The sequence below is a fragment of the Stegodyphus dumicola genome, chromosome 1, assembly GCF_044657685.1.
Source record: "Stegodyphus dumicola isolate Sdum_Otavi_A_Nest chromosome 1, ASM4465768v1".
Classification (NCBI taxonomy): Eukaryota; Metazoa; Arthropoda; class Arachnida; order Araneae; family Eresidae; genus Stegodyphus; species Stegodyphus dumicola.
The window spans coordinates 156,513,970-156,527,002 of NC_140768.1; the positions used below are offsets into that span (position 1 = coordinate 156,513,970).

The 13,033-nt window shown below is 28.9% G+C and overlaps 1 protein-coding gene across 7 annotated transcripts in view; it reads left to right on the plus strand.

Annotated features, from left to right (window-relative positions):
* Positions 1-13,033, plus strand: part of LOC118198151 (centrosomal protein of 104 kDa) — a 100,845-nt gene that overhangs the window by 35,450 nt on the left and 52,362 nt on the right. For 6 of the 7 annotated variants that reach the window (XR_004759707.2, XM_085822463.1, XM_035369760.2 and 3 more), the window contains 10 exons: positions 937-1,043; positions 5,188-5,243; positions 5,360-5,515; positions 5,616-5,643; positions 8,388-8,487; positions 10,800-10,929; positions 11,028-11,195; positions 11,306-11,367; positions 12,475-12,547; positions 12,651-12,713. Coding sequence is in view for 6 of the 7 variants with exons in the window: in XM_085822463.1 (XP_085678589.1) it covers positions 937-1,043; positions 5,188-5,243; positions 5,360-5,515; positions 5,616-5,643; positions 8,388-8,487; positions 10,800-10,929; positions 11,028-11,195; positions 11,306-11,367; positions 12,475-12,547; positions 12,651-12,713 (943 nt within the window). In the remaining variant the exon portion in view is untranslated. The remainder of the gene's footprint in view (positions 1-936; positions 1,044-5,187; positions 5,244-5,359; positions 5,516-5,615; positions 5,644-8,387; positions 8,488-10,799; positions 10,930-11,027; positions 11,196-11,305; positions 11,368-12,474; positions 12,548-12,650; positions 12,714-13,033) is intronic. The other variant, XM_035369757.2, reaches the window with a different exon arrangement.

Genomic DNA, 13,033 nt, shown 5'->3' on the forward strand with positions numbered 1-13,033 from the left:
TGTCCACTGAAGATTAATTTCCATGGTACTGGAAACAATTACTTGCAGCATGATCCTTGTTTGAAATATGAATTTTATAATGTTAATGAAATATGTTCTTTAATAAAACAATTCCAAAGTCCAAATGCATGTGTTTTCACTTAGCATAAGGCAGTTTAAAGAAGGAGAAAATAGCATTTGTCATAGATAGTTGTAAATAGAGAATTTAACTGTGTAAACCAGAAGTTGAGTGCCAGGGATAGAAAAGAGATTTATGAGGAAAGTTTGATTATTTTTTTCCCACAAAAACTAAGAAAATGGGATTCAAAGATCTCAACTGAAAACTGATAAAGGTCATTCATTGACCATTTCAATCACATTGTATTATTGTGTTTAATTCTTGAGTCTAGTAGCTGAATTTAACATACTTAGTTCTTACTCTCTTAAGCCCACCAAAATCTTAACTTGGCAAAATTATCAAATTAATCATGAAATTTATTTCAGTACTCTAATCTGGTTAGCAGGCAAAACTTGCTAATTGTACTTTTTTAGAAGTTATTTTTAAGCAACTTATTATATACATTTGTGTAATATCTGTACTTTTTATGTAAAAAGTTCAACACAAATTTCTAGGTGGAATCGTTATATATTGAATAATTTCTTTAGCTTGATGACTTATTTTTACTCTCCAATAGAAAGTTTATAATTCTCTAAGTATGTTTAAAAGAAAAGCAAATGAAAATATTAGTAAATAAGTGCTTTGTACATTAAATTCAAAATTTCTATGTGCATACCTATAGCAGATTAAATATAAGATCAAGATAATATAAGGTAAATAAAGATAATATTAAAAAACAGTATTATGGCTAGTAATGTCATATTTCCAGTCTTATAATTTTGTTTCTATCGTCATTGCTTTAAAAATTATGCTTTTTGTCATACTACTAATTTTTTCAGAACAAAAAAGTCAGAACTTGAGGAACTCTCATTCACAATGTACATTGATCTCGAAGTGCAACAACTAATCAAAACTCTTGATAAAAAGAAGCAGAAAGCTGTATTAGGTAAGAAACAGAATGCTAGGAATTTATTATTGCCATTAATATTCTTATGAAATTTTTCTGGTTATGTCAGTACTAATACCTGAGGTTGGTTTTAATATTGTGACATTAGATTTATGTCTTATTTGCATTGCAAAAATGTAATTTTTTTTTAAGTTCCATTCTTCAATGTTCGAAGAGGAAGAACAATTATGTGCTTTCAAAATATAAGGATAAATTGATATTATAAAGTTTTATTTACAAATTATGAATAAATGTGCAACTTAATTACTTTTGCATCGTCCTGAAAGCAATATATAGAACCTAGCATTAATTATAATTTCCTGTGAGTTCATGCTATCAATATAGATAATTAAAAAATGTGGAGGAAACTAATTGTATCTTTAGTCTAACATTTAATGAGCATTGCATAATAAACATTTTGTTTTCACTTAGAAGCTTAAGGTACATATTTAAATTAAGCTCAATAAATTAAAGCCAGTAAAAATATATAGGTTGCAACTTTAATAGTGGCAATGCTACGCTTTATACACCATCAAGCAGAACCAGTTACCATTCATTTATACCACTTGACACCTTGTTAATTCAGTAAACTGACTTCACAATTAACAGGCTATCTCTTCCAACTCTACATGCATGTACTGTAGTAAGAAGAATAAAATCTAATGTGAATTGGTAGCATAAAGTTTTATAACAACAATATTCTTAAAGTAGAAATAACAGATATGTTGGATATGTTGAAATTGCAGTGATAAAATTCTCCTCAGCTCTACAAGCATAAAGGAGAGGTTTTCTTATGCTGTATCATTGGACTGGATGAGCTAGATCATGAGTCAAAATTGAAATGCCAGTCAAAAACATGATATCATTACCAGCGACCATGAAAATCAAAAGTGCATCAGAATTCCTGCAGTAGGAAAGTTACAGTGATTCTTGTATATGACTGTGATGGCTTTAAGTGTGACTTAAAATATATATTAGATTTATATATAGCATTGTTTTAACATAGGTATTTTGACAAAAAAATCGGGCTTTTTCTAATACAGTCAAAAGTCTTTAATCCGGACTCGTCTGGACTTTGGCGATTCCGGATTATAGATCATCAGTTTAAATCTGGTAAGATGGCATGCTGAAATTATAAAATTAAAAATATGAAATCGCAATTTATGAAATAAAGAGCAATTATGATCTAAAGGGTATCAAAATTTACAAAAATAAAGCTTAATATTTATTTGTTTACTTTATTAAACATTTCTTTCAACGCACGCATGCGTAAAGCATACATTACGCATAGTCGAAATTAGAAAATTGCAACCAGAAAACTATTTGATGTGTATTTGTGATATTTATAATGAATCTGATTTAAATTATATCAAAGACAGAGTACATCGAGATGAAATACTACATTTAGTAATGAACTATAAGCCAAATAAAATAAAAACATCTGCCCTGAAGATAAGGATAGTGCTGACAGATCAACTTCCAGTTCATTGTGCACTGCGACATTCCCCTCCCCCGCAGAGCAGCGTGAAATTGATAAACAGATTTCAGAATGGTTAGAGAAACAAAGGATATGCCTTTATCCATTTTTTTCAGCAATTCCACTTTTTGTTTGATGGACATCGAAACATGCTTTCGCTTTGTAGATCCTTTAGTGGCTCCAGAATTGGAAATTCTTTTTGACATAATCGAAAGTTCAAGCTTACTTTTATAAAATTGCTCTAACAGTGTGCAAAAAATAATAAGGCGGATCCAATTAGAAGATTAAGGAACAACGCAATCTGCAACTTTAACTGAAATAGATAATTAGATAATTTTAGCTTAGCTTATACCGTCTCATACATTAAACGCACATGCGTAAACATATTATGCGCATGCATGGACGCATTATGCGTTGACGCATGCGCAGAATGTTTGTAGCTTAGAGGTCTGGATTATAGATCATTCCGGATTATGGACATCCGGATTAAAGACTTTTAACTCTATAACATACCAGTTTTTACTTCATGTTTTGCTTCTATGACTGAAATTATGGCTAGATATTAAATTTTGCAATTTTTGGTGAGAAATTTATGGAGTAATTTGAAAATTCATGTTGGTGCATTTTTTCAGTTTGAAACAAGAATAATTCAATTTGTAAAATTCTTAATGTATAGCAACCTACTGTCCTTTCCTTTTTTTCCATTTTACATGAGCGTAAAAAAGGTCATTGTTCATACTTTCAAATAATTTTTAAAAAATGCATAAACCGCATTTGGCATTATTATCGCTTCTAAGGAATATGCCAAACTTCAAAACATGCCAAAATGTAAATTCACATATATCATAGGAAATTTTGAATAAAAAACTCTAATTTTTCCCAAGGTTGCTTAGAAATGCATCTTCTTTAAAATAGTGGTAAAAATTTTATAGGTTATAATTAAAAAAATTTTCAAAACATGTGTAAAAATTATTTTAAAATGCAAATTTTAAAAAAAATCATAAAAGTGGACGAATTTTATTTGGAATGAACCTAAATTTTCAAATGTTAAAGGACAAATCAAATAGGTTTAATAAGAAAGTAATAAATATACCTTTAAATATACCAAATTATAGATAAATTATAGATAATATACTATATAAATTATAGATAAATATACCAAATTATAGAGATAGTAATAAATATACCAAATTTAATTAACATGGCGGGAGCTAAAATTTTGTGAGCTAATTTTTTAAAAACTACTCCTGAGATTTTTATAAAACTTGGCACTTTGGTATGATTTGAATCATAGAATGGAAATATGGTAAAAAAATGGTATGTGATTTCAGAAAAGTCCGATTTTGTGTCAAAATACCTTTATTAGAACAATGCCATCTATAAATATAATATATATCCTGAGTCGCTCTTTCAAGACATGAAAAACACAAGTTGAATGTTGTCATTTGGCCCACCAGAATGCATGATATAGAACTGTCCCCCTTTTTTTTACACAGTGTACCATACCTCAAGGCCACTTTGTCAGTGTGCATATTAGTTTCCATTTTTGAAAGCTGCAATCAACATCGCAGAAGAAAAGGCAATACTTTCTATAAAATCCTTGTGTCATTCTTAAAATCATTGTTCAGGTGCACATAATGTAAGCTCCGGCTGATTGATTTGCTTGACTGGGATGAAAACTGCTCTATCATCTACCATACTGTACATAAACTAATTTGATTATGATTTGATTCCTAAAATAATAGATCCACTCACAAAGCAGATGTTGCCGCTGATATATTATGACTGCCATATCAACTAGCAATGGCATATACGTAATGCTAGTGATCACATTGATAGACAATAAAACTTCTTCGGAGATGTCACAGTAGTGTCACATAGATAAGGCCCAGTGGCTCAAATGTGAGCAAATGTTTCTTTTGAGTATGAAATGTTATACAGCCACCTGATGCTAAATTATTAGATGAATTGTGTTGATCTTGTGATTGCATTAACACTCAAATGATAAAATGTCTCTGGGATCATCGTAATAATCTTACAGAATATGAAGTGAACAAAACTCGCAATCCTGCCATATCACATGAATTATGCTGTCAAACTATTAACAGTGGGACAATTTTCTGCCCATCTTAAGAGACATCAGGACAGTGTTTGTGTGAAGGAAAAATAAGATGGCTATCAGTGTTGCTTTATGTCTAATTATAGCAGTAAAATTATGAGCATTGATAGATATGAAACAGGACTGCTTCAATTGATAGATGCCAAATAAGATCACTTGAACTGTCTTTTCAGTGTGTTTACAATGATGACCATAAAAGGATATGGTAGATCGTCTTCAGGACTACATCAGTATATTCTTCTGATAATGTTGTATAATTTCATGTAATAAAGTAATGTATTAAAAGTAAGTATATGCAATTTGTATGCATTCATTTATTTGTGGGCTGCTGCTTTTTCTGTGTGATTTAGTATGGTAATGGTATTAGTTTCTTTGTTTTTGATGATACTTAATGGGTGGTAGGTCATCTGTTGTGAGAATACCAATATCTCTTTTGTATAAGTTGTAAATAAAATAGTTGTTACTATTAAACTTCCAAATTTCACGTAAATATAGAAATTTTTTTAAGATTATAAATATTAAATTTCAGTTCATTCTTCTCTTTTCAGATGACAGATTTGTTTATGCTAAAAAGTTGAAATATGCTATAAATCAGTTAATGAAAGTAAGTTACAAAGTTATGCTTTTATTTTTCTTCTCTTCTTTTGAAATGTTTTACCTTTCATTAGATTTGATATTTATTGATCTCATTTTTGCAATTTTTTAATTAAATATTTTCAGGTTGGCGAAAAATTGGGCAAACTGGATATTCTGAAAGAGAAAGCTGTAGAAGAGGAAGACTATGATCAAGCTCATATAAAAAATGAAGAAATGGAAAAACTTAGACTTCAGACTTATGAAAGAATGAATATAACCACTTTAATGGAAATAGATGGGGTATAAATCTTAACATTTCCCTGTTATTAATATTTAAAAATGTTTTTAATCTTTTTATGCTGTAGCTTTTTATCACTTATTTTTATTCTCTGTTTTGCAGCAAGTTCTTGAAGAAAATGATCGGGATTGTAAGTGTCAGCTATTAAATTCATATGTTAATTGCATGTAATATAATGCTTCTGAGAAAAGGGTACTCATGTATTATCACAACCACCCACTTAAGTAGAAGTCGCCAAATTTTCGGAATGGGCCAAACTATGGCAACCATGCACATAAACATTCTTCAGGAAGTCATGCTCATAATAATTCTTTACTCAAGCAATGTTGCCATTTTCATATGCATTCTTTTCATTGTATTCCAAGTTCCAATGTTTTTGTAGACAAATCAAGAGTTAAGTTAAGGTTGTCAGAGAGTCAAGAGAGAGTCAATGTTTGACTGTTTGTGATGAATTGCTTCCACACTAATATCCAGTGTTGAATTTTAAAAAAATTACCCTAGCATTTGTCATTTATCACAAATAACATCAAAATATTTAGCATTCTGTATGGAAAGAAAAGAATGTAGAAAAAACATTATTAACTTAATAAACGTAGCAAACGTAAGCACAGATTTTTGTCATCCCTGATGAAGACTTTTCCATCTAAAAAAAAAACCTCCATTATGTCAACAGCCCCCCTCCTTTCTTTTCCACCTTCATCTCTCTCTCTCTCTTTTTTTTTTTTCTTCTTTCTTTCAGGTCTTTTGCACGCAAAGATTGCGCATTAAGTCATTAGCTTTCATTTAACAAGCTGTGTTATCAACCTCATTCAACTAATCATCACGATCAACTATGGTCTGCTTAGCTGTTTGATTCTATTTTCTGTCAACATCATGTAGCCTTCTGTCTTCACCATTTATTTTGTAATCTTCCCATTTTCTAAAATCTAAAGATCATTCTTTTTTTTTTTTTTCCATCTTTAATTGTATGCTGTATCATAACTTTCATATTACACTGCAGGATAGTGCACTTTAGGGTATGATCTGTTGTGGTGTGGCATAATTTTTTTGGGGGGGAGGCGAAGTCTGCCTGTAAAATGGCAATAGCTGATTTTTGATCTTAAAGTTTGATTAGCAGTGTTTTGTTTTGCACCTGCAACAAGTTTAAAAATGGTAAACTAATCCATATCTGTCTTAAACATATCCAATTTTATGGCAGTTAACACATTTTATGGCATATACATCACGTAGCAACTAACATTAAAATATAGAATTTTATTTTTCGTCAAGATAATAATTCTAGTAATTCTAGTTCTGTATGCATCTTGAACACAAAGAAAAAATTGCATGTGTTAAGGCTTTAATACTTCTTTTTTACTTTGCTTCACATTTTTGACATACTCCGTGTGTAATGTACTGTGTCAAACTTATCAAAATTGTGAAGCTAATACAAATCAAATTCAGTCAATCTAATTTTTTTAATATGTACTTTATATTAATGAAGAACGTGCTAAAAAAGGAAATAAATAAGGGAAAAAAAGTTTTCAAATATTCTATTAATTGCTATGGAATAAAAAATTTTATAAAACAGATTGGAAGTAAGATATTAAATAATAAGTTGTTTACTTACTACATGGATATAAGAGATAGAGTTAATGTAATTAAACATAGTTACATCTAAAAATAAAGGGAAGTGGGTAATTTTTAAGTTTTTAACCTATAAGCCTGTTAAACTGCATATATTTAACTTTCAGTAAATATATCTTTTTTTTTTTTTTTTAAGTTTAATATTTCAAACAAATTCTCATCTTTGCAGTCAACTAAAGGTTTAAATGCTAGAAAGAGACAAAAAAAAAAAAAAAAAAAAAAAAAAGTCTTATTTAAATCTGTGTTTTGTGGGTACAATTAAAATTTAACAAAAACAGTCACTATTACTTGTAACATGTTAGAAATTCAAAGACTTCAAGAATATGTACAAAATAGCAAATACTTCAGTGCCTAACAAATCTAGTCGTAGCTATCATGGCATGTAGTCCCACATGCTAACAAATTCAAAATCACTCTCCAAAACCCATTTTGATATGCAGGTGGACATTTCAGAGAATAAGTATTTTGGCAGGTTGCCACAATCCTCTCTAAATTTCAAATTCACTCGCTATTTAAACTCATTTACTGATGATGGCTGATGGTAAAAATAGAAGGTTCAAAAATTAAGGTGTTAGCTAAAATAAACCTTCCTAAGTTAAAAGAAAAGAAAAAAAAAAGGGGGGCCAAATATTTTCTTCATATTGGGTTGTGTGTGTGTGTGTGTGTAAGAAGCTGCAACGTAAATTAGAAACTTCTTACTAAAATCTAAAAACAATCAATAAGGTATAAACAGTGTAGCATTTTTTAATTATTTTTAATCATTTCCTTTTTGATTTTGTTCCAGTTAATTTTCTAGTTCTTTTCCCTAATTAGTACAACAGAACTGAAAACGTTATTGAAGTTAAAATATACAAAACAAAGGAGAATCCAAATAAAAACCTGTGTGAGAAAGGTAATTTAAGGCAGAAAGAAAGAAATATTATAACACTTGTTAATTTTGGTTTTGAATAGTTTTTAAATCATTCAAAATCTAAAATTCAAAATATATATACGAAACGTTTGGCATTTTAGAAATTTTGTAAACTGCGTGTATGTTCTTGACATGTTTATTTTAATTATTCCTCCATCCACTCTGAAAAATGTAAATAAGTCCACATTTTTTGCTGAAATAGAATTAATATTTCTCATCTTTAATTAAGGTAGAGATGTACCAATATTAGGTAGCAGTATAAAATATTTTAAAGATGATTAAATTGTATTTGTGTACTTTTTTAATGTATATAATCATAAAATAATAAAAATTTCAAGTCATTGGAAAAGGTAGTGCAAAACCACCTGATGAAATCTTGGCTCCCATGGTTGGAAATTATGTCAGTGTTGAAGAAAAACCAGTACAAGCTTTGAAAAAGTATGTTTTATTAGTTACTAATTGTCTCTCTGCTACCAATTTATATGTCTGAAATAATAACATGTCTTTTAAGTTCCCTTTCAATCTCCTCTGACAAAAGGAGAAAAAAATGCAAATTTACATATCTAAACTGTATTGACACATTCTGTTTTTATGTGGACACACAATTTTGGTTTAACGCATTTTTCGTATTACATGATTTGTTTTGATTTAGCATGATTTGCATGGTATCTTTTAAAAATATCCTATTTTTATCTCCTATAAATTAAATTATAAATCTCCTGTAAACTAAATATAGTTCTGGGAAGAATTCCTTCTTTAGAGATAGAATTAGTATTTAATATAAAAATACCATGTATAATCATTTTTTAAAATTACTTTTTACTTTTAAAATATGCTAATTGTACATTTTATGTGTTGAAACTATCTGAGTAAAAATTAATGGCATTTAAGCTTTTTCTCAAATATATTAAAAAAAAGAAAGAAAAAAGAAAAAAAAGAAAAAAAAAAATCTTTTCCCTTTTTTGTATTTTTATACTTTATATAGATACATTTCCATCATTCCACAGGAAACAAAACTTAATGATGCTTCCATATTATATCTGCCTCTCTTTAGTTACATGGTGGTAAGATTAGCATTAAGTTTTAATTAAGAAAAACTTATTAACATATTTACTACTAAAACTAGCACTAGATCAACTGTATTTTAACTAAAGCCTTTGATTTTCACTTCAACATGAGCTCCAAATGACTACAGAAAGAGAAAAAACATCTAACTTCTAATTCCACGAATTCATTCATGTTGGAAGTGCTCTACAATAGCATTCTTTTGGACAGCTGCATAGAATACAACTCACTCTCTTTGCGTGAATATCTACTCCCTCAAGCATTTAACCCACACATATTGTTCCCTTATCGCTTGTCAATGTGATTTACCATTTTTCAAAAGGTTAGAACAAATGTTTGAATTAGTGACCTAAAAAAATTTGAACACTGCACATATATCTTCGTGAAGAATTGTCTGTTATACAAAGAATATACTTAAAAGTTTAAAAAATGTAGCTTGACATTATAGATGTGCGTTATACACGGGTGCGCATTATATGCTGAAAAATACGGTATATATTTTCCAATTGACCAAAAATATTAATAGAGATCCTGTCAAATTTGTGCCAGTCATTATGGCTGAAGTTTGAAAGAACAGCTTACTTATTATTTAGTTAGATAATCAACGGATACATGTTGCACTATTTGGTATAATCACACTATAAAATAGATATTCACAATTTTTTCCATAGCATTGCCATTGTTTATCTATTTCCAAATACACTCATGTCATTAATTAAGGATAATGCAAAATCAGGCAAAGGAAGAGTTAGAAGCAAAACAAATTTGACTTATTTGTAAAGCTTATTTATTAAACAAAAGGTAAAGAGCAAAAAAAGATGCTATATGTTTGATATTATTAAAAAAATTAGCGATTTTTTCTCATCGTTGCCAAAGCCTGGATGGCTCTGGGCAATTCCAAGTTCGTCTGATACTTCCAGTTAGGTACACCCACATTCCAGACGGCCGATAATTCTACCACGTAAAAAATTATCCAAAAGCGTCCTTTGTGTCATAACTATTCGGTTATTGCACTGAAATGCTTATAAAGGGCATGTGAACAATTTTACTTCTTTTCCTGTATTCCTTATATATCACTCTCTTACACTCTTGTCATTATGACGTACCATCAATGTCATCTGGTTACTTCCTGAAATTTGCATATGATTCTTGAAGATGTGTGTAGTGATTTTACAGGTGATATATTTATTTTAGAGTTCAATTTCCGCGTGACTCCAAATTATCCTTAATTTATGGACATGAGTGTAGAATACCATATATTGCTCATTAATGCACACTTTTTCTCATGTCAAGATCTAACTTTAATAATATTCCACTGCTTGCTATTCTGTAGAAGGCAGGTACAACATTTTAATGATTTTTATCAAACCATGAGGGAAAATCAGAGAAATAGTAGTTTACTTGTATTCTTCTTTACAAAAAAGAAACTGGTTTATACTCTTCTTTACCAAAAATAAACCATATATTGAGAATTAATTAGGATTACATAAAACAAAAGAGAAGATTCTATGAGTTTATTGTAATGCTATGCTTATCCAGTGTTGATGCTAAATTGTGTTGCATTGTTTGGTGATAGCTTTTGTTTGTTATAAATTGTCAATGGAAAAGTATATAAAATTGACTGTATATTTAATATATGAGTAAATGTTCATTGTTATTTTAACATGGAAATTATTAAATTGTAGAGCCAAGACTCAGCCTTCAGTATTTCCTGGAACTGATGCTGAAACTCTTGGTGATTCACCATTAGGAAAACTGACTGAAAAAGAAAGAAGAGAAGCATCATTACCCATTGAAGTGTTTGGAATAGAGCTGGTTAACATTATAGAAATTTATTACGAGAAAAATCATTAGAAATAATTTTAATTCTTAATCATGTTTTCTGAAATTAACTTCTGTTTTCTGTTACATAGGTAGAAAAAATGTATTCTAAAGCATTTAAACAGCGAGAAGAATCTATGAAAAACATATCTGCTTATTTAGAAAAATATCAGAAGAAAGGGAAATCTCACGCACCGAATGAAGTTATCCGAGCAGTATCAATTCTCATTCAAAGAGCATTTTTTGATAATGTGCATTCTGTAAGTTTGTGGATTTTAGTGAAATATTAAATAAAAAAATTCCATTTTTGTTGTGTGAGAATTTATTAAAATATGCTTAAACTAATTTGTTGAATTAAAATTACCTTCAGATTTATGCAGCAGCACTGAATATCCTTACTGAGTGTTTTAAGCATTTCATACCACAGAATCAGTAAGTATATGATGTATATATATTTCTAAATGTTGTAACTTTTTTATGCAAGATTTCTAATTTTTAATCAAATAATAATAACAGAGGATTTTTTTTTTAAATCCCATCATCTTTTTTTTTTTTTTTTTTTTTTTTTTAAATTAAGAAACATTGCTTTTACTGAATATTTATTTTTGTTATTGCTATTTATCATGAAATTTTTTCTCTACATTATGCAAATTGACATTTGTTTGGGTATGTATTTGTACATTAAAAGTTCAATGCTTCCTGATGATTACGCATATTCTTGATATTCCTTTTTTGAGTGGTGCATTATCGTGATCATTCATAAAACTGATCATTATTATGATTATGGGCAGTTTCAGCATTCAGGCATTTTTAATGTTCTTTAGATATACAATAAAACAGAATAATGAAAAGGCAGATGAAACAAGCTCTAATGAAATCGTTGCTCTAACAAAAACAACAATCGTCACCATAAATTTAATGCAGGGCAAAGTCAAAAGGAATCTTCCTGCTACAAATAGTTATTACAAATAATGTAATTGGCATGCATTTATTTGAAAAATATAAAATAAAAATTTAACTTTTGAAATTTCATGTCATGCTATGCAAGATTCTTTTGTCATATAATATATATAGTCAGTCTGTAGTCCATTTTGATCCACACATATTGAGACTAATCCAATGTGATTGACCTTTGAGTATCTTAAAAAAATAGCAAAAACAATCCCTCCCCCCCCCAGGATAAGAAAAAAAGAAGAAATGTGAAAAATGAAAGGAAGGAAATTTTTTTCATTACAATGTGACACAACAATTATTATATACACAGCACAGATATGTACAAATTGGTTAGGCCCTTTTAAGAATATGTCTTGTAGAAATATTTCAAATTTTCGTGTAATCTTTTTTATCACATTTTCACTTACACAATACATCATTTTATGTTTCATTTAAAAGGGAATTAAGTTCCTACTGCCCAATTTATATCATCCTTTTTTATTTTAAATTATCTCAGTCAATTTTTTTATTAAATTCTTATCACATGTTGGATGTAAAAGTGATTAAATATGTAGTAACAATTTATGTTATTCTTTTTCACTTTAGAGTATCTAAATCAGAAACAAATTTTCTTGTTGATAAATGTATTCCTGAAATTATGAACAAGTTAGGAGATACTGTAAGTGTATATTTAGTGCATTGTTATTATTTTTATGTAATAATTAAAAATTTTATCTTTGAAATTTCTGTGAAGATTTATTATTAAATGCTCAATTTAATAGGCATCTAGACTGAAGAATGCGTCAATGGAATATTTAATAGAAAATGTTCGTTATTTGGAAGAGGTAAGATATTAACTCCACTTTGAATATTAGTTCATTTCTATCTGATTTTAAAATAAATAACCTAGTTTAAAATATTAACTTTAAAGTATATTTATTGCTTTCAGGATTTTTAATATATTGCCATTTATGAGAATAAAAAAGTATAAGTAATGCCTTCAAATTATTGCTTATTTTAATAGATTTCGGTTATCATGCATGTATGTTTGAAGAATCGTCAACTAAGAATCCATGACAATTTAGGATCATACGCATACATAAGAGCTCTGAGTTTGCATTTACATACTGAATACAGATATAGTCATATATCGAGTAATTTAACA